The following is a 23,404-nucleotide window of genomic DNA, read 5'->3' as shown; positions in this document are numbered from 1 at the left end:
TATTACTTCCGCCATGGTGGCGGTATACTACTTTCCGCCATGGTAACAATGCCAATCCCTATTCTACGTATAGCACACAGTCTCAAAGTCTGTCTCACAGTCCCTGAACCACATTAATTTCCTAAAAGCCCTATATAAAGCAAGTCTAGATTTCCTCAGGTTCTGAATCTCTGGTCTCCCTAGGGCTCCTTTTCAATATAAATGGGCTTGTTTGTTACTATCAAAATTATATATATTCAGAGACTAAACCTTAGTCTAATAGTCTGACAACTTACAATTCTAATACAATAAGTACCAAAGTATTGATGACGTTGTAGCTGTTGGAGAACCATTACAGCTCTAATCACAAGGTATAACACGGCTCTAATTAGTGAAGGGGTTCTTGGTGATAATATCAATCATGTAGGGAGCCTGTAATCAAGGTCAAGGTTAGAGGCTGCTGAAGTAATCAGTCAAAAGTCAGACATCACCAGATGATGCCTACGTATGAGCAGGAATGCAAAGAAAGTTCTGATTTGAGGTAATTATGTTCCAGAATCTCATCCCTGGAGCGCGTACCTGTCCCTCACACCATCATGTCCATTGTTATCAGTAAACTAGGCACACATTTTTAAAGTCTTTAAGATAAGAAGCCTTGCAGAAGCATAACTGAACATATAGAAGATGGCTGCATGTGATCTAATGACATGTACATTGCAGACACATCCAAATTGATTGGCGTCTATTTCTGTCTTTATGGCTGTCAGCATGACATGAGATGCACGTTTCACGGATCACTTGTATCTAGATCTTCACCAATTAACAGGTTACTTACTATAGGCTGTTTCAGATAAGGCTCGGATTAGTTAATCTGTATGAATTAAGGATTCAGATCGAAGCAGTGGACAATGAAAAAAGCTTATTTTTACCAAGGTAAATGAACTATTTATTCCTTTTGGGGAAGTCTTGATTTATTCTGTATACAGAAATGAAAGAGGTACTTGGGCCTTTGTTTTATTGTTAATATTTGAATCTGAGAACTGCTAAACATGCTAAGTCAAGACTGGACTTTAGTCAATAGTCCTGTTCAAGTCTTGAAATGTTGAAAATGATTGTTGTTAATGGAACTCATTACACACAAACGGGTGTAGTTATTGATCATACCTTTGGTGCTTTGTGATTGTCTAATGGCCAATGGAAACACTTCAATGAAAAGTGGACATTGGTACCATAGTATGCTATTTTTAGTTGTGATTGATCAAAACATGCCACAAATGGTTTAAACTATATTATTTGATTTCAAACAGAATATATTTATCAAACTCTAATAAGAATTATTGTGGTTTCCAATACCAGCAAGTTACCAAGCAGTCAGCATGATCAACCTAGCCGCTATGTATGACTTACTTACTAGACCTGACAGAATTGTGCTTGATCCATTCTTTGGACTAGTGGCTGAATTTCCAGCCTGCAAAGCCATCATCAGTTAGTTCGTAGTATCACATTATTTTCATCAAAATGGACAACAGATAGTAAAAATGTATGTCTATTTTTTGCTTGCATGCAGAAATGTATACACTAAAATGTACAACTTGACATATTCTGTCAAATCTATCTCTTCTCCTAATTGCTGTTTTCATAAATGGTTTTCCTGTAGTTGAGTCTGGGCAGTGGGGTAGCCTAGTGGTTAAAGCGTTTGCTCGTCACGCCGAAGACTCGGGTTCGAGTCCTCACATGGGTAATGTGTGAAGCCCATGTCTGATGTCCCCCGCCGTGATATTGCTGGAATATTGCTAAAAGCGGCATAAAACTAAACTTACTCACTCACTGTAGCTGAGTCTGAGGTTTTGTCCATGTCCTGCTTAAGTCTGATTGGAAAGATGTGGTGCTTCAGCAGGAAACATGCTGTATAATTCATTCCCAGTCTTGATGCAGCAACCACACAATCAATGAACAGTTAATGAACCTACCAGAACTTCCCTTTTCTTAACAACATTTATACAACTTTTTATTCAGCATCTCTTGTATTGTAACAGACTAAAATGGAAGGGGATTCAGACAAATACTCATGGGAAGACATGGGGAACAGGTAGGAACAGACACATGCCATGAAGTGTTGACATGAGGTAGAGATAATCAAAGATTGTTTAGGAACACAGTACAGATTTATCTAGACCTGCTAAGATGCCCTTATTCATCCTGCAGTCTGCAGCAAATGTCAAGGAAACTTTCCGAATTGGAACTTCAATGTTAATTTTATTTAAGTTAGAATTCATTTTATGATGTGGCTTAAGCATTATACACTCACTCACTCTGTTATTCAACATTCCTTTTATATCGCAGGGTGATCCCTTATATTTTGATGCACGCTAAGTGAGCAGGTCTACATGGAGGTTATTTAGTGTGAATCATTCCATGCATTGTTGCATTGCTGGCGTCATCCATTGATCAGCTTCATGCTGCCACCACAGAGCAGTAGGTGCACATGGTATTCCTGTACGACCAGTTGGTGCAGCAGATTTCATTGCACTATGTACGTAGTGGAATTACAATCCTGCAGTAATGATTTTCTATACTGATGCTTACCATGTTGACTTAGAGTTGCAAGGCTGATATAAGATGCATCCGGATATCTCTCTCTTGAATCATGTGCTGATGTCATCAAAATTTCCTATTGATTTTCTGAGACATTTTGAGAAAAGTTTATTCTGTGTTGTTAGCATTGGTATCATTTGTCGAACTTTGTCATTCATCAGGATTCCTCTGGATTAGTCAGATCTGATTGGAACTGCAACTTTTGAATATCTATGTAGTGGACCTACTTGATTATTGATCGAGCTGCTGAAATGCAGCACTCGGGGCCATTCTGCAAATAGGCTGGATCATCTCTGTGCTCATTCTCTCTGCATACTGGTTTGTGTTGGTTAAGCTGAAGTTTGCCTGTAGTCAAGTATAAAAATGTAACTGCATGTAGGGATATCGTTGATTAGAATGTTTCGTATTGATTCTCAAAAGTATTACAATGGATCAATTAACATACTTAGTTATTATATATATGTATAGTTATAAAAGTTCTATCTAGGCCTGTAATTAATCCACTTGTAGCTTAATATGAACTGGGCTAATCTGTTAAATGTTTAAATTTGAATTTTCTGCCTTTTTATTGTCCTTTATAACCATGGTTATTCTATCAAAATGTTGACATTTAGTATCAATATTCATACATCGTATTGGTCGAGTATCAAGGCTGATACTTTGATATTGTGATATACAGTGACATCCCTGACCAAATGTTCACAATTGTTAAGTTGTGTGTGTATATATTTCATGTGTGTGCACTCACATTTTGGGCAGTGAGAACCACCAAAGAAAGATTGCATTAGTTCTTTAAACTAGAAGACTGTGCCTCTGTAGTCTAGTGGATAGAGTGTCTGCTTGCTGAATTGAAGGTATTTGTTTGATCCCTGGCCCTGTCATACCAAAGATGTCAAAAGATGTGTCATTGTCGCCCAACTTGAGGGGATAAGACAAGGAATTATCAGTGATCTGATACAGTGCCTGGGTGAAGTAAGCATGGTGAACTGTAGCATGGCACATCCAGAACTGGAAAACTGGCCAAAGTCCGGAGTACTACAATCTGCCACTCACTCAAGTGCATGCAAGTCAATATATAAATGCAGGGCAATGTGACTTTACCTTCAAATTGGAGTGAGTGAGTTTAGTTTTACGCAGCTTTTAGCAATATTCCAGCAATATCACGGCGGGGGACACCAGAAATGGGATCGGTGAGGTAAACGTAAGAAGATCAATGTTGGAACAGGAGGGGTTGTCCCTATTAGGAGTAGCAAAGGGATTTACCGTCATCTTTTTCAAAACTTTTCATCCTTTCAGCAGTGACTTTTACTGCAACATGATGTCACCTCACCTCAACTTCACATGGGAATCGGTTGTGTTAACGTAACAAGATCAAAGTTTGGAGAGGAGGGGGTTGTGCCTGTCAGGATTAGCAAAGACATTTACCAAACTTTTCATCCTTTCATCAGTGACTTTAACTGCAACAAGTAGTTGGACTGAAAGGCTAATGATTGATCCTGTGATGTTTCTAATAGTTTTTAATAAACTTTTAAAATGCAAATAATTTATGATCTAAGTTAAACATCTTTCCAGCATTTATTCGGATTGAGTTCTGGTGTTTTCTGTTCTGTTGCCAGTGTACAACAGTTTCATAGAGAACAGGGTGCTGGTTTAGCCTTGTGGTAACTGTCACTCCGAAGATGTAGTTGTATAATTAGTCTGTCTCACAGTCCCGAACCACATCATTTTCCCTACTGCCAAGTCCTATCTGCAGCGCTAAAGCCCTAAATGAAGCAAGTCTAGATTTCCTCAGGTTCTCTGGTCTCCTGGGGCTCTTTTTCAATTTAATTAGGCTGATTGTTACTATCAAACTTATATATATTCAGAGACTAAGCATTAGTCTAGTGTATACTGTGCATAGCCAGTTTCATCTGCCTGCATTTTCAGTTTTAATGAATTTAGTTTGACACATTATTACTTGCACTTTATGCAACCTGAAACTGCAAATGCAACCTCAGTGTTAATATTTTGCTGTTCAAAGAACACAGACTACAGCTGGAAAACAGAATGATGTGAAACTAGCTTGAACAGTGACTGGGGTGACTACACGGATTGTGATTTAATTACTTTTACTGTTTTACTGAAATTTTGTGAAGTACGATAAAATGATGACATCAAACCCAGAATAATTTTTTTAGAATGTTGTTCTAAGTAATCAATACCAAAACTGGCAAAAAGTTATTACTTATTGTAGCACTGGTGCAAGTAGGTTACATTTCCATATACATCGCCCAGCATATATGCATTCAACTGAGAGACGAGAAAATCTGTTTTTGTAGAATCATCAGGGATTTATCTAGATCTGCTCAGGGGCCAATAATTGGTCTGCAGCAAATGTCATTTATAGTTTCCATGTCATTTATATGACTAAAAACTAATTCTGTGCCATCATAGAAATAACCTATATTTCTCTGATAACAAAAACAAGAAACAGGAAGATGTTTTTACACTTATTTTCTCTATTGCATTAAATGTAATTTCAGGTAACAATTTTAAAACCATTTTCAATTTTGGAAAATGAGAACTTTGCACACAAAAAACACAAGATTTTGAACAGAATATCATTTTTTTTTTCCCAAAAATTACATGCTAGAGGTCCTTAGTTTTATATCTTATTATCTTCCTAAACAATGTTTGAGATTACATGAATCATGTAATGTCATGGATATTTTAGTGAGGGGAAAAGATTGTTTTATAAATTAAATGCAGAAATTTATATGTGGCCTTGTTAAAAATGGTGATTAACTTGCAGGAAGAAATAATGTACACTGAATATGTCCCCTTCTTATGTATATGAAAGCTGTACATGTGAGTGTTGCCTGACTAATATGACCAAGCCATTGTATAGAATTTCTGCTGATGAACTCAGTCCATCAGGTTTTCATGGTTTCACTAGCTAGAGGCCAGACATTAGCTTGGTGACTAATTAAGTAAATACACTGAGCTGTAGGGACTTGCAGTCTCTCCTGGCAGCTCTTTGGCATCAATGGTGGCTCCATTCAGCTCTTGTCCTAGTGCTTGATACCACATGGATTGGGCTGCACTATCAAAGGATTTGTGACATTAGCAGGTGCTTGCCATGTTTCATGATGTAAGTCTTTGATGTGTGTGTGAGACATGCAGGCGTGTGATGATGATAAGTAATCATGGTAATGGTTAGGGCATGAGGAAAGAATAGGAGGTATTTTAGTGCCCCGGATCAGAGTCTGTGGATGAATTACAGTTGTATATTCATGAAAGGTCTATTTGTGGTGACAGTTTCCGGTGACTGACTCAGACAGGATGGAAACAAGTCTTAAGAAAAATATAACATTTCTAAGACAGCTGGTGTTAATGATTTATGGATATCTGATGTAGTATCATATACACTGATTAGATATTGTTAGTGTGTAGCCTTTACAAACAACATGTCATTTACATTTTGACCTCCTTCAATGTAAATAATAATGTTGACTAATGTTCTGAGTGAGTGAGTGAGTTTACTTTTACACCGCACTCAACAATATTCCAGCTACATGGCGCCGGTCTGTAAAAAATCGAGTCTGGACCAGACAATCCAGTGATCAACAACATGAGCATCGATCTACACAATTGAGATACAATGATATGTGTCAACCAAGTCACCGAGCCTGACCACCTGATCCTGTTAGTTGCCTATTACGATAAGCATGAGTAACTGAAGATCAGTTCTAACCCGGATCTAACAATCTTGATAAGACTAGGTCCCAACACACTTGTCATAAGAGTCAACTGAAACGGACCCAAGCACTTACAAAATGTGATGGAATTTATCTTTCTTCATGATGTCAACCACTGGTTTGCGTGTCCAAGACTCAGTTGCCTACAGTCTGCTGGAATATTGTTGACTGTTGTGCATTATTCATGGGAAAATGGTTTCTTTCTTACCATAGTGAAAACACACACTGCTTTAACAGAACCAACACCTTGGAAATCAGTTGTTCTCAGTTTCTGGGCCGTTTCACGCCATGATTGTCCGCCAGTTTAACAGTCACACTATGAGTGTCATGTCCAACAGTCATAGCTCCATGATGACCCTGTGAAACAGTACCCAGGCCATTGCATGAACTAGGTACTGAGACTGGCATAGGTCAGTGTGGGTGCTACGGTCGTCTAAGTAAGGGTGTTATGGTCGTCTTTCAACCAAGATTGTTCTGTTGAACAAGGCCCTGCCTAAACGTTCTTACAAAAGTAAGACAGGTCACAAATTTGATGCAAAATTCAGATGCTCTCAGATCCACTCATGAATTGCACAATATTGAATATGTACTTTGCATTGTTTTTTGTGGAAGAACATTGTTTAAATGAAGCAGGTAGTTAGGGTTTTTTTCTGCTCTGCATACAGTCTTGTACTACATTCACTGGAGGAAATGAGACATTGATGAATATGGAAGTCATTAACTTGGGGTAATTTGTCTGGCAAGTTCCTGTAAGTGAGCCAAATACTATTAAGAAAGAATGAAAATGAAAATCGATTTCCCCAAGAAGTGGATTTGTTTTGAACAGCTACAACTTTCAATTGACCTAGGGATTTGGGAACACTATACAGATTCTTTACAGTTAGGAAGCATTTAAAATAGAAAGACCTGTAAGCTGAGTCATTGTAGAGGATCATCTGGCTAATCCATGAAATGACTGACTTGTCAGCGTATGTTGTCTCTTCCAGATCTTTACTTTGCTTGTTCTCAGTGCATTTCCGCTGCTGTCTTGTTGTATGTCCATGTGACATGTGACTATGTGTCCATGCTGGTTTGATACAAAATTTATCTCATGTCCATGGTGGTTTGTTACAGGATTTATCTTCATGTCCATGGTGGTTTGATACAAGATTTATCTCATGCCTATGGTGGTTTGATACAAGACTTATCTATTATGCCCATGCTAGTTTGATATGAGATTTATTTTATGTACTTCCAGGTGACCTGAAACATATGTTATCTTTCCAGAATGTGGTGGACTATAACAGGGAATTTTGGCAACATCCTTCCTATTGACTGGTCGAAGACATACACAAGGCAGCTGCACACCAAAGTTCTCAACCTGGGGGAGAAAAGGGTAAGTGTGAGAACATTTTACCAGATAGACAGCTATGTGGCATGGTTACTTCAGTATTGTTGCCAAGTCTAATAAAAATAAATAAATAATAATGAGAAGTCTGATAATGCGCTAATCTCCACGCAACAAAGCATGCTCAAAGCGCTAACACCCTGATTATTATTACCCTGGATAACCCAAGCTGCCTGTTAGGCGCTAGAAGGTTATAGTCACATGACTTTATCCAACCGGGTACCCATTTTCTGCTGGGTGAACAGAGGCAATTTTGAACAATCTCACTTGCCAAAGGTGAGACCACATGTATCACACATGCTTCGTTGTGGGGCAGGACTGAAGTCCTAGAAACTCTCAGGAGTCAAGTTTTCAAACACGGTCACCCATGCAAGGACTGCCCAAGCTCGCTGTTGCTTAACTTCATCTGATTCGTGACCTGCTCTCTGTGCACAGGACCAGATGCCACCAAGTCTGATGCTTTTGACATTAGAACCTATATTCATAATGCTTGTATTGTTCTTCTTTTCTCACATGAGTACTATTTCAGTTTCTATAAGTGTTTTGTGGGCAAATTTGACCTGGGAGGAAAGTAGGTATTGTAGATTAGTAGTTTCTGGGTAGATTTAATGTCCTCTGGAAATAATACTGATAAGTGTTAAACAGTGGCAAATGTCTATGTCCTGTGCCATATTGGCTCTTTTATCAGTACACTGACATGCTGTGAAAAAAATTAAACACTGAGAGAGGCATTATACTCGCTCACTTCACTGATCATTGATCTACAGAACTATTCTGAGGCCTTGATTCAAAGAGTTCACAGAAATAGTCCATGTAGAATGTTTACCTGGTTTTGTATGGACACCTCAGGGAAGGATCTGGCCTTTATTCTACACCCTGGAGATAGAAAATGATAATCCAAGATGAAAATAAGATGATCTGAGCACCAGAATGAAATGATTCAAGGCACCTTCTCCTCAGAAAATAATTGCCACCATTCTGGCTGATGGAGGTATGCAGTGATTGTTGACGATAACAAATACAATGATCTTTTCACAAGTGTGGTAATTCCAGGCACCAGCTCCTCACTGCATTATGGCCACCTTCTGGTGGACACTCAAAGATTGTGGGGGATACTGAAATAAGATGATTCTACCTCACGAGAGCAGTATTTCTAGCCATGCCCTCTTTTAAGTAGTCATTGCCACCATTATAGCCTAAAGAGATGCCCGGAGACCTTCCTCCAGAGACCAAGGTACATGTAAATATGAAGAGTAGACTGGAGGCCTTCCACTGGAGGCTGTTGTACATGTCTGTTCACATGACAGTCTTACCGGACGTCCTCCTTAATGGAAGTGTTCACCTCTGGTATTTGGTCTCTTTTCCTCCCATTATCAGCTGCTAGTGCCGAGATCTTTCTCATGTATCAACTGATTCTCAGAGAAGTCGCCCATTCTAAGGAATAGCTTCCTTTTAATGGTAGTCGTTTTTACTTTCCACTTGAGACTTCCGTTTACAGCTTTGCGTATTGCCAGTCAAATGTGTATGCATGTGTCGCAGTGTGTTGGTATCAGCTGAATGTTACGAAGGAAGCGTGTAAGTGTGATATGTTCCAGTTGTACGTGTTTATCAGTGGTTGCGAGCTCTCACCAAACTGTCTTTTTGGTATTTTTCAGAAATCATTAATGCCATTTTATATCAATTTCAATTTGGGTTGCACAAAATTATCGATCCTGAGTTCAGCAATGTTCTAGTCAAAGGGTTAGCATGTAAGAGGGCCATCAATAACATGCTCAGTCAGTGTCAACGCATTAATTGATGATGTATTGTAGAGAGATATTTCAACAGGCACTCCACAGCCATTTTGTCCATTAACTTGTGTACATTAAGTGAAATCTCTTCTTGCTAGATATATTTTTGGACATTCCTATTTCAGGAGAGATATTTCGAATTTTGTAACTACCAGCAAGGAACATGTATCAAAGAGTCTGTTCTAGATGGCTATTGATTCTGCTGATCTTTCTCAAAACATGTAATTTCTGGCGAATACCCTGAACTCGGATCACATCAATGCTGTAAATTCTGAATTGTGGCTGTCATCAAACTATAAAAATCTTCGGCTGTATGACTGAATTCTTCTTCACTGTCAGCTACCCATAATTAGTTGTGTGGGCAATAGTGTCCTGCCCAGCACTATTGGTGCATCTCCAAACATGTTACTGCATGATGTTGATTCTTTTGGTTTCACTTGCATTGATTCCACTTGAGACTTTTGGCAGAATATTTTCCTTATGTATACGACAATATCTTTGAAATGAATTAACACATTGCAATATATTTTTCAATGTTTGAGCGTATTTGGTTAAAGATATATAGTAAGTTTAGCCATTTATTTTATTGTTTGACTAAAAGTTTGATAGAAAAAAGGGTAGAAGTTTTTCTTTCACACTGTCATTTCCGATCTAACCGTTACTTGAAACAGATGGCTCTTGATGTTGTTGGAAACAAGAGGTGGGATGACAGGGAGTTTGGCAACTTGGACCTGAAAGCTGTGAAAATCACTGAATATATTTCAATAGGAATCACAATACAGATACCTGTATCTCAATACATTGCAGTACAGTTCAACAAACCAACAAAATACCTTGAAATAGGGGCAGAGAGACTGCTGCATGTTTGTCTGTTGTTCGACACTGCACTTGTGAATATTCCACCTGTATGTCATCCAGCCCCTAACTAATCAAGTCTGAGCTAAACAGTTAAGTTGTTGATAGAATAAACAAAGACATGCGATCAACCAGATCACCGGGTCTGATGACCCATTACAGTTTGTTGCCTCTTTGAACAAGGATAGGTTGCTGGGGACTAGTCTAATGAATTCCCACCTGTGGAATATCTTGATCACCAGCGTAGATCCACTCTTTGCTCTGATTCTGGCTGAAAGGGACTTTCAACCACTAGTTTGTGTGGTCCAAATTCCAGCTGTGATGAAATCGCTAATAATCTTGATCATAACCATTATGCCCTAATGGACATCACTAGGGTGGTGCATTATAACTCATACAAGCCTAGACTGTCAATATTGTTTGTGTATAGGTATCTTTTCAACCCATGCTTGTTGGCTGGTCAGTCTTCTTGACTGGGTTAATGCATGTCTTTGTATCCCAACTGCTTTAAATGTTGTACATGAAGTCAGTCACTGGATTGTCCTGTCCAGATTTGATTATTTACAGACTGCAGGCAGAATATACGTCTGGGCCTTGATTTTTTAAGCTCTCTTACCACTAAGATAGTCTTAAGTGCTATACATTAACATTAACTTACGACTATCTTAGCGCTCAGAAAATCTAGGCCCTGGAATATTGCTAAACATTGCATTAAACAAAAATTACAAAGGTCTTTATTGCTGGATTCCATGTTTGAAAATTGACATGAAAGTTGAAGAGTCAATGTCATAACTTACATTGTATGCCAAGTTCAGTTATATGTTCAGGTCCTCATATGGATAGTATACTTCTGACCACAAAGACAAGTACAGCAATGTTTGAACAACTGTTCTAAACCAGCTAATCCAGCTCAAATCTCATCCATACTCTGTTGCCTGACATGTCGTAATTGGGTTTGAAATTACAAGTCTAAATGAGGAAACTCATTCCATAGCATGTTTCAGTGTAGTTTTTATATAAAATTACTTAAATTCTCTTCTGTATTTGAGACTAATTAGATATCACCTAAATGCCAATTTGAAATTTTATCTGTTCTAATTACCGTGTTCAGATGCTCGGACACCAAAGCCGATGATTACCTAAATAACTACAAATACACCTTGCATGTTGGGAGACATATAATTCGGGCAGTAATCCTCCCTTGAGATGCATGATTATATGACACATTGTCTGCCTCTGAGAAGGCTCCCAGGTCTTTGATTATCATAATGGATGTGGATAGTATCAACGTGATACCTCTGGGTGGACCAGCTCACTGCATGGCTGTTGACATTCATCTGTTGCTGATAATTATTGCCTCTAGGGTAAACGCTGTCGCAGGATGGGCAGTGATGGCATTTGTGCCAAATGTCGGCAAGCAAACATTAGCTTAAGTGAAACTGATTCATCCCGACATGTTTTGCTCCATGGTTTTTGTATTGGGAATGGTGTAAACCTGTGAAATTGTTTGATATAATATCTTTATTAAAAGATAAGTAAACTTATTAAAAGATTAGTTAACACTATTTTGTGGAAGCTGCTGATTGGGTTGGATCACTGAGTTTGTGTGTTGTCATTAGGGGCCTCACTCTGAGGGTGTGGGTTTGAATCCCCAATGGGACTAAAAAGAAAAGGGCAGTACTAGAATCTGTACCTAACTGAAAAATATAGCATATTGGTTTGTATACACCTATAAAAAAGTTGAAGAAAGCCTGATTGTTTTATATGACTATTTTAAATGACATTACAGATTAGCTGTAGTAGCATCAGGTGCTCTTTACACCTTTTGAGTAGTATGTATTTAGATTCTGTGAGTAGTATGTATTGAGATTCTGTGAGTAGTATGTATTGAGATTCTGTGAGTAGTATGTATTGAGATTCTGTGAGTAGTATGTATTGAGATTCTGTGAGTAGTATGTATTGAGATTCTGTGAGCTAGAATTCTAACATGGGGATACAGAGAATGATCTTTGTTCATGCTACCAACTAGGTTGGTCGGTTGTTTAATGCCACATTTGGTTGGTTTAACGCCACACTCAGCAATATTCAAGTTTTATTGTGGCGGTTTGTAAATAATCGAGTCTGGACCAGACAATCCGATGATCAACAGCATGAGTATCAATCTACACACTTGGGATACGATGACATGTGCCAACCAAGTCAGTGAGTCTGACCACCAGATCCCGTTAGTTGCGACAAGCATCGGTTGTTGAAGACTGATTCTAACCTGGATCTTCACAACTACTATCAACTAGGACTGTGTATTGGCAAATAAATTATATTCAATATATTGTGATTCAGATACTCTATTGCAATGCTTACGATAATCTGGGAGATAAAGTGTTTGACAGTGAGTGACAGATTGTGCAAGCAGATCCTACTTTCTAAATACCAAGGCCATAAAAGTATATGTTATGGTTCAATTTATTGTCAATATATAATATGTAAACTACTCCGCTTTGTCAATAATTATGAAAGGAAACACAGGTGTGAATGAAAGATTTCAGTTTAAACCATTGAGATAATCACAATGCTTTACATAATATTTTAACCAGTATATGTATTGCAAAATGTATTGTTTCAAAACCATATTGCAGTATACCATTTAATATCATTCAGTCCTATAATTAACAACAGGTTTGGTAAACACAGACACCATCATTTACAGGCAACAGTGATATATACTGCTGTTAATTACTGTGTGCAGTAAAGCAACATTCACTCACTCACTCACTCACTCACTCACAAAATTTGTCCAATTTACAAGAAAGGACAAAGGTCAATGGAAGGTCCAAGGAAATGCTTTCTACAGAATATGCAAGAAACAGCCATGTCTCAGAGATGCCGAGTCAGCACATTGAAGGAGTAGACAATGTTCACCATGACACTGGCATAAAGCCCACTTCGCTGCCATGCTACCAGAATTCAAATTGATTTGCTGAAAAAGGAAATCTAACCTTTGTCGGCCTCGTCATCAGCCTTGGTTTGCGACGATGTTGGGTTGATCCCAGTGTTGGTACAGAAGTCTTTGTGTTTGTATTAGGAAGATTGGTTGACTTGCAACAGGGTTGTAGAGCTACTTACAGTGCAGTTAAATAGTAACAAGATGTATGAAAAGCTCTGATGAAGCTTCATGCTTAGGGAAAAGTGTAGACTAACATCTAGTCTCTTAAATGAAAATATTTTACAGAAAAATTGTCCCTTTAACAGAATCATAAAATATAATGAAAATTAGCTCAGGGACTTTCTTCATTATCAAAAATCTAGACTTGCCATATATTCTAGACTTGCATGGGCTTCCTTGGATATGTATGTGTTTTAGGGTCTGTATGACAGACTAGGAGAAGTGTTGACTAATAATTTCAGAAAGCAGGAAAGTAGTAGGATGATCAGAGCCTGTGTCATGCATTATTATTAAATGTTCTTATTTCCGAATCCTGGTTTGCCACATAGTGTGTCTAGGTTTGTGAGTGATGTAAGTGTACTTGTGGTAAACGTCTGAGACCAGCATCAGGCTTTCTTCCCATGTTGAGCTGATACACCTTCATATAACTGGAAGACATTATATCGAACTCATCTCATTCACTTACTCATTCGCTAACATCGTTGAGGACGATGGGGTAGTCTAATGGTTAAAGCATCCGCTCAGCACGCTGAAGATCCAGGTTCAATTGTCTCCCCTGATGGGTACAATGTGTGAAGCCCATTTCTGGTGTCCCACACCATGATATTGCCGGAATATTGCTAAAAGCGGCGTAAAACCATATTCACTCTAAGTCTAACATCGTTGAATTTGACTTTAAAACTGCTAATGTTTATGTGAAGGAATACCAGTATATTGGAGAAGGAAATTGACAGAATGTATTTTTTAGGAATGTTTAATATAGAATTAAGGATCAAGACTTTAAACTGCAAAAATGATGTGTGTATCTCATGTGTTAACATGGTGTGAATTTCTGTTTATTAAGTGTAGTAATATAGAATAGTAAAAAATAAAGAATAGTTGACTTTACCCCCCACCAAAATATGTCTTTGACTCCCTCCAGTATCACCATGCAATAAAACATTTGCATAAATGATCCAGGTTATTAGAACTAATGAATGTCCAGGCCAAGTTAAACTAATCTTATTGACTTTCAGCAGATAGTGTTAGAAATGTTTCTGAGAGTATATCACTGTTTCTTACCACTAGTTTGGTATGAGAAAACTCTTGGATCCATGTCTGTCCCTGTTGACCATGTTATCATGACATTTCACCATCTCTACACCAGCCACATCTAGCCTCTTTCATCACCTTCAGACCAAACTCTTCCAGTTGTTTTACATTTCATTCATAAAGCATGAACCTAGCTGACACCCAACAAATGTATCAGTTTTGTCCATCCCTAAATAGCTCTTTCTTCATAAGGTATTTCAGGAACCGGGAGGCTGATCACTCTTGAAGATAATCTACCTGTAGTATCACATGACAAGATGAAAGTTGACCTTGTTCTAGCCTAACTGCCTTCATCTGGAGTTTCTTATAAGTAGTTCAGTAGCTTGAGGAAGTGCTCCTTAATTGTGTTCAGTAGAGCCAGCTTGAGGAAGACTCCCTAACAGTATTCAGTAGAACCAGCTTGGCAGCTTTGAGTAGAATTCCTTTGTAGTGTTCAGTGGAACCAGCTTGAGGCAGAACTCCCTAATAGTGTTCAGTAGAGCCAGCTTGAGGCAGAACTCCCTAATAGTGTTCAGTAGAACCAGCTTGGCAGCTTTGAGTAGAATTCCTTTGTAGTGTTCAGTGGAACCAGCTTGCGGTGGAGCTTCTTTTGTAGTGTTCAGGGGACCAGCTTGAGGTGAAGCTCCTTTGTAGTGTTCAATGGAACCAGCTTGAGGTGGGGCTCCTTTGTAGTGTTCAGTGGAACCAACTTGAGGTGGGGCTCCTTGGTTGTGTTCAGTGGAACCAGCTTGAGGTGAAGCTCCTTGGTTGTGTTCAATAGAACCAGCTTGAGGTGAAGGTCCTTGGTTGTGTTCAGCAGAACCAGCTGGAGGTGGAGCTCCTTGGTAGTGTTCAGTGGAACCAGCTTGAGGTGGAGCTCCTTGATTGTGTTCAATGGAACCAGCTTGAGGTGAAGCTCCTTGGTAGTGTTCAGTGGAACCAGCTTGAGTTGAAGCTCCTTGGTTGTGTTCAGCAGAACGAGCTTGAGGTAAAGCTCCGTGGTTGTGTTCAATAGAACCAGCTTGAGGTGAAGGTCCTTTGTAGTGTTCAATGGAACCAGCTTGAGGTGGGGCTCCTTTGTAGTGTTCAGTGGAACCAACTTGAGGTGGGGCTCCTTGGTTGTGTTCAGTGGAACCAGCTTTGAGTAGAGTTCCTTTGTAGTGTTCAGTGGAACCAGCTTGAGGTGGGGCTCCTTGGTTGTGTTCAATGGAACCAGCTTGAGGTGGGGCTCCATGGTAGTGTTCAGTGGAACCAGCTTGAGGTGAAGCTCCTTGGTTGTGTTCAATAGAACCAGCTTGAGGTGAAGGTCCTTGGTTGTGTTCAGCAGAACCAGCTGGAGGTGGAGCTCCTTGGTAGTGTTCAGTGGAACCAGCTGGAGGTGGAGCTCCTTGATTGTGTTCAATGGAACCAGCTTGAGGTGAAGCTCCTTGGTAGTGTTCAGTGGAACCAGCTTGAGTTGAAGCTCCTTGGTTGTGTTCAGCAGAACGAGCTTGAGGTAAAGCTCCGTGGTTGTGTTCAATAGAACCAGCTTGAGGTGAAGCTCCTTGGTTGTGTTCAGCAGAACCAGCTGGAGGTGGAGCTCCTTGGTAGTGTTCAGTGGAACCAGCTTGAGGTGGAGCTCCTTGGTAGTGTTCAGAGAACTTGGGGGTACTTAAGCAGAGCCTGGTTTAGCAAGTACAGTGGAAACCTCCTAAGTAAAGACCGCTTAACTAAACAGACCTGATAAGTAAACACTTTTCTTTGGTCCCGGCAAATTTCTTCATTAATTATCACTATTAGAGTTTGGTTAACTAAACTCGGATAAGTAAACAATACCGCTTAACTAAACGTCTTCTCACGGTCCCTGGAAGTAAATTACTTAACAAAAGAGACTGGATAACTAAATTAGCAATCACCACATAATCTGACATGAGGGGCACGTGTCAGTCTCCAGATAAACAAACATCCTACTTACAGCTCGCTGGCGTCAGTTGACAATACGCTGACAACTGTACTTACAAATGTTATCTGTTATTCTGCTGTATACATATACATGCATAAGGTTGTCATTTGCAGGTTTTGATAAGTTTGGGTAAGTAAAATACCTGATAAGTAAACAATTTTGGCGAGTCCCTTGAAATTTTACTTATCAGGTTTCCACTGTACTTCACAGTACTCTTTACTATTATGCTTACCTTGCTAGTGTTAAGGCATATATAAACTGAACAACCCCCAATTTCCATCAAGCCTTCATTGTTAATGGCACAGGATATTGTTCAAGATTATTTCCTGGCTATGTTCATTGCAGCCCAGTGGTTTTCATATTCCAATATCAGTATTACATCCCGTAAGAACTGCCGATTCCTATGACCTAAGCTTACTGTACGCTGGCCCTATGTAGTTGTGTCTGGTCATAGCTCATGTGTTGTCCTCGTTCCACTATTCCTGCTCTCTAGACTCTCTCTGCCATGTATGAATCACATCTCATGTGTGGCTGCTGCCAGACTCTTGCTCGTGATGAATAATCAATGAATATATACAACATGGTCTATAACATCCCGTATAACCTGCGGTGTATGTACAAATGAGATGGACCACAGCAGAGTAGAACAGTAGTTTCGGTAACATTAGTCTTTTAATGGTGTGAACATTTGTATTACTTATCTTACTTAGTGCTATCTGTTATCATCAGGTCGGATTTAAGGAAGTTAGCTTGGAGATCTGTAACTCACTTCCTGGTTCTGTAACATAGATATTTAAGACGGCCCGGAAGATATCAGTGTCAGCTTGATACAGATTACCTCAGTTTTGATCCTTGGTGCCATTATACAAAGCAATCTAAGAGCTAAGGTGGTCGTCACTCTCAGAACTTCTCACAGATTTACAGCAGTTATAGCGATAAAGTTGTTTTGTAAAAGGGCACCATGGTCATCCATTATTTTGTTACGTTTGATGAGAATCTTCTGATCATTGTGTCAATTACCAGTGGGAATCCTAGGTCCCACTTTATCCATCTTCCTCATGCTTGCTGTAAGAGTTGACTAGGATAGTAATCGTGTTGTCAGGATCTTTGGCATTGGTTATTTCTTATCGTCATTCTCATTGTGGATCGGTCTGGTCGAGATTGGATTATTCACATGCCAGCATGGGTTGCTGTAATATTCTGATACGAGCAGCAAAAAAAACCCTGGTGGAATAAAATACCGATACGTTCATTAAGAAAGAAATCTTTAGAGACAATAAACTTACTGCTTGGTATCATGTGTAGGTAAACGCTGTAGGGAACTATTTTCCTTAGGAAAGGCTGTCAAGTTGAGGGAGCACTATCCACAGCTTGTCAACATGGTTGCAGTTCTTAATTGAAGCCAAATTGGTAGTTGAAGGGTCTTGCAAGCTGGGAGCAATTGTCTGGCCACTTTGTTTTCTTTCATGGTTAAAAAGGCCAACCAATAGCTGGGAAAAATCAACATGTCTCCAACTTAATGAAAACAGTTAAGAGCAGACTTTGAAAATTGTCAGATTGATAAATGGTTTTCAGGGTCCTTAGGAAGACAGAAAGAGACCATACTCAACCTTTTACATTGACTCAGGGATGCACAAGCCCACAAGCCAAAGTCAGTTCTTCTTATGTTAAAAATATCCTAAGGTGTAGAAGAATTTTAGACTTTTTATTTATCCCTATTCACGCATGTAATTATTTCATCTGTGTATACTTACTAGTAGTGAGATAGAGGCAAGTGGAGTGAGTGAGTTGTGTTTTATGCCACTTTTAGCAATATTCCAGCAATATCACATGGGGACACTAGAAATAGGCTTCACACATTGTTCCCATGTTGGGTGCCAAACACAGAGCTTTGGGATGATGAAATGAATACTTTAGCCTCAAGACTACACCACCATCAGGAGGAAATGGACGTTGCTGCGGATGTGAATGTTCTTTTATCAATATCCACTGACCTGAAAGCCCCTGTCAAGTAGAAATTATTACAGCCCAGTTACATCAGTTTGTACAAAACCTTGTATACTACGACTAATATTTATGAAAATAATTCCAAACTACAAATTCGGTCAAGCAGACTAAAAAGCTAGACTGTTTTAGAGATATGATAAAAGTTGCTATGTTAGTGTGTCTCTTTGTTTGCCAGCAATTTTCCTTCTGTATCTTGGTGGTCTGTAATAATCAAGTCTAATCTGATTGACGTCATGAGCTTCAGCCTGACCACCTGATCCTGTCAGTTGCATCAAGAAGTCAATGTTGTATACAAGCACTCTGCAAAACCGAATCCACTTGTCGGAAGCAGAGTAAAGGAGAAACATTACCTGTCCTATAAGAACAATTAATCATAGACTCTATATATTAGGGCTGCGCAATATAACCGGTTTACCATTATTTATCGATTCAGACATGAACACGATACGTATTGCGATATGCTGATCGAAAACCGGTATTTTGACATGCATTCGCAAAACTTCGTAACACTCGAAATCTTTGGATATATCTGTTTTTAAATCGTTCCTTTCCTTGTTTCATTTGTGCCAAACATTATTTACATATTTATTTTGTCATCATTAAGAGTTTTTATCAAAGCCTAGTCAAGCATAGTGATTTTGTTGTGTTTTTGCTTTATAAATCAAGCAATAACTTGATTATAAGTAGTTTTTGTTAAAAAGAACTTCTTGCAATATATTGCAATACATATCGCAATATATGCTTTCGCATCGCAATATATCAATTCTCTGCAATACCCACCCATACTATATATACACTACTATCTACAGAAACATGACAATTTGGTGCAAGAAGGTACAAAACAATTTGACATTACACATGTTCATGTTCTTCATGAATGTCAAACTATTGCAGTGAGAGATATAACTGCAGCTAAAGTTAAGTGTTTATTCAATAAAAATGTATGTTATTCATGAAATGAAAGTATTTGACAATAAATCTTGTTGTGACATCCATAATTGTGCCATTGTGCCATTTGCTTTGAAATGTACTAACAGACACCATGAGTTGATTCAGGGTTGTTTCAGGTTGTTAGAACACTGTTTCAGTGATGTCTGGACATTACAGGAAGTGATGCAAATCCTAGAAATTTTCCCACTTTGGTTGTCCTAGCATTCATTGGACTCTAGGTAGAATCACCACGTGTGTGAATACTGTAATTGTTGGAATATCATCCACCCTCGCTCTCTCTCTCTCTCTCTCTCTCTCTCTCTCTCTCTCTCTCTCTCTCTCTCTCTCTCTCTCTCTCTCTCTCTCTCTCTCTCTCACTCACTCACTCACTCACTCACTCACTCACTCACTCACTCACTCACTCACTCACTCAGGTATGGTGTTGCTAATCCTTCAAAAGTGGCGGTTACTGTGAGATTTGAACCTCAGGTCATTGGCTTCTTTCTTTCACACCAAAGGGATACATCTCCGTATACAACATATTACAGCACCTGGACATCTTAAGCACCCATTTCTTCTTGAGTTGGACCCAGCTGGACCACACATCGTTTGGGTTTGGAAATGTTTACGAGATTCACATCACACAAATGCCTAGCCCTTAGTCTGATTACAATAAGGAACAAAGGTTCCATTATTCATGAGGACATCACGCCATTGTTGGTTCTGAACCGGGCCATTCTGAATGTATGTTTCAAACATGTAAAATTAACTCACCTATGTCATTATGCAAAACCGAAGTGAAAATTTTGTATCGACCCACACATGGATCAGAGTCAGAGAAATCACTCAAATGTGTTGATTCTGGAAGCAGAATAAAAAATTGGCCTTATTTCATCATTATATTGTTAAGTTTTCAACTCCTTTCAGATGCAATCAGTTAGATATCAATCAGCATTGCATTTTCAAGTGAGCCTCCTTGTTGCTTTTACCTTAACTCAGCCTAATCCAGTGAGGGGCTGCTGAAGAGTTGACTGTTGAAAACGTAATTCAACCAAAGGTGCATTCCAATTATTGCAGGATTTAAGAACTCATTTCAAAGCATTCCAATTTGTGCAAGGTTTTAAAAACAACAAGATGCAGATTACTAAAACCAACTTCCTTTGCCAAGCAAAGTAGTTACAGTACCTCGAAAACTCATTTTAATGGCAAAACAATTCCAAAATTCTCATTTTTTTCCAAGTAGGAAATGTCAACCTTGTCAATAATGCTCCCATAACATTCTAAATACTGGCAATTGTAGATTGTGTGCCAGGCTTTTAGTCATATTAGGTCCACTAGCTCTGGCAGAGGAAACTGACAGGCAGGCACGTTGGACAAGCATGGGGGCATTGTGATAGAGATGGTTCCTCATATTTAGCTGGGATCGCCCTCGGTGTAATTTTGCTAAAAGGCAGCCTGTTTCCTGGGAGGGTCTTGGATGTATATCATTACTCATAGACCTCTGCGTGTTGGGCGTGTAATACCTATGAGTCCGGTCACATCTGGTAGCTTGGTAATGTTAGGTGTTCAGGGAAATAGCATCTCACTGGGATTAGCATATGTAGGATGGAAACTGTTTGATTAGGATTAGAATGATTGTTTTGCATTTAAAAAAATGCGAACCTGGCTTTGGAATTTAAAAAATGCATTTTTGGTACTGGGAATTTTTGCATTTTTTCCCATGAGAGTTTGATAGGTTTGTGGTAGTTGTTGAATTAGGAAAGGACTCTCAAGTTTGTAATATCAAATGGAAATGTTTACATATTGCCTTTTTCTAAAATGTAGCTCATTAATGTTGTGTATTAAAATGTAACTCCTATTTGCAAATGTGATTCAGGTGTTTGGGTTTTAAAATGGTCTTTTTATATCAGATGACATATTTACAGTTAGATAATCTTTACATTCTTTATCATGCATGCTGCCGTATATAGGTAACTGGAGTTTGAGGGTTCCACTTTGCACAATGTGCCTGCATACCAGTGTGAAGTGAACCACATTTGCCATAATAAACAAACGTAGCTCCAACATCAATGAAACTAACACATTTTGTATATAGTTACTATACTTATTCTACACTAATGAGTTTTCTCTGAAACATAATCTGTTATATACACATTAGAATAGGGACTGTCATGTGAAGTGTGGGTCTTTATAAGATATTATATGAATATCTAGAGGTGTTTATTGGAGTAGGACGCTGTACACAACAAATACGGTATATGTTGAATGATGAGACTGGTAGCTCCTCCAGCTGGCCTGTTCAGACATCCCGCTGTTGTGTACATCCATCTACAGACCTGTCAATGTGTTAGCAGCATGGTTCTCTAACACTGACAACAGCAGGTTCCCACAGCTCACTCACCCTCCGCCTGACTCCCATGCTCATTTTATTTATTGTTGACTGGTCAGTTTCTTCACTTTATCTTTTGTGGAGTGTTAATATTTAGGTCTTTGAATGGCATTTAGAAGTGATACACATAAGGAAGACAGTTTTTATGGATAATGAAAATTTTTTTTAAAAAAGATTAACCTCATTAGTAGAATAAGCTCTGGAGTAGAAATAGCTGATATCCTGAGTTTTAACTAGAAACAGCTGCTATCCTAAGTAGTAACTAAAAACAGCTGCTATCCTAAGTAGAAAGAGGAAACAGCTGATATCTTGAATAGTAACTAGAAACAGCTGTTATCTTGAGTAGTTACTAGAAACAGCTGGTATCATGAATAATAAGTAGAAACAGCTGCTATCCTGTATAGCAACTAGAAACAGCTGCTATCTTGAGTAGTAACTAGAACTGTTATCCTGAGTAGTAACAAGAAACAGCTGATATCTTGAGTAGTAACTAGAAACAGCTGCTATATTGAGTAGTAACTAGAAACAGCTGCTATCCTGAATAGTAACTAGAAACAGCTGGTATCATGAATAGTAACTAGAAACAGCTGCTATCCTGTATAGCAACTAGAAACAGCTGCTATCTTGAGTAGTAACTAGAACTATTATCCTGAGTAGTAACAAGAAACAGCTGATATCTTGAGTAGTAACTAGAAACAGCTGCTATCCTGAATAGTAACTAGAAACAGCTGCTATCATGAATAGTTAGTAGAAACAGCTAATATATGTAGTAACTAGAAACAGCTGCCATATTGAGTAGTAACTAGAAGCAGCTGCTATCCTGAGTAGTAACATGTATAAGGATACTTTGTGAAAACATTGAAATTTTTCATCTTTAATACTGTTTACATTGAGTGAACTGGTTTGGACAAGCAATGCAAGTGCTGACTGCTGTACCTGTATGTCTTACTGTTGTGTTATTATATTGTGAAACAGTTTCATGTTTTGTGTGGGTACAAGGGTTTAACATAATGGAAAAACATGCATCAATAGACTCAGATAAACAGACTTAATAATATTCATTGACAATTCAGATCAACAATATAATGTCGGTTAATATTATTCAGGGAGTAGTGCAGAGAAAGGGACAGCCAGGTGTTAGAAAAGCAATGCCCACCAAATTGATTGATTCATTAGCCTGTGCTGTATCTCCATCCTTTCTCACCTGTTACTATGGTAATTGATCAAAATTTTAATGATAGTTTCTTAAAGAACTTTTTTGGTGGAGTCTATAAGAAAGCTGTTGGGTATCAGTAAATGATAAACATGTGTACTATTTATATTTATGTGGCAATTTTGTACAATGATAAAATTTGCAACGGACTGTCATATTGACTTTCACCTGCACTGCAAGGACCCTTGTATTCGATCTGGGTCCCCTTGTCCTAAAGTTTTATATGTTGTCAATACATAGGGGAAATTTAATCTTCAAGAATTAGAAATTAATTTTTAATATCACTAGTCCACATGAATGATCTGTGTCAGAGCTGCCATCAGCCTAATGGTGGTAGTAGTTGTCC

At 38.7% G+C, this 23,404-nt stretch overlaps 1 protein-coding gene across 4 annotated transcripts in view; it reads left to right on the top strand.

The window, feature by feature from the left end:
- LOC124255319 (fasciculation and elongation protein zeta-2-like) overlaps window positions 1-23,404 on the top strand; it is a 71,384-nt gene that overhangs the window by 22,258 nt on the left and 25,722 nt on the right. For 2 of the 4 annotated variants that reach the window (XM_046689205.1, XM_046689208.1), the window contains exon 2: window positions 7,578-7,686. In XM_046689205.1, the coding sequence (XP_046545161.1) occupies window positions 7,578-7,686 (109 nt within the window). Of the gene's footprint in view, window positions 1-2,491; window positions 2,513-2,718; window positions 2,893-7,577; window positions 7,687-23,404 lie in introns of those variants that run through there. The other 2 variants (XM_046689209.1, XM_046689207.1) reach the window with 2 other exon arrangements.

Source organism: Haliotis rubra, unplaced genomic scaffold, assembly GCF_003918875.1.
Source record: "Haliotis rubra isolate DU_JTF1 unplaced genomic scaffold, ASM391887v1 Scf6, whole genome shotgun sequence".
Classification (NCBI taxonomy): Eukaryota; Metazoa; Mollusca; class Gastropoda; order Lepetellida; family Haliotidae; genus Haliotis; species Haliotis rubra.
This window is presented reverse-complemented; position numbering and strand designations above follow the sequence as displayed.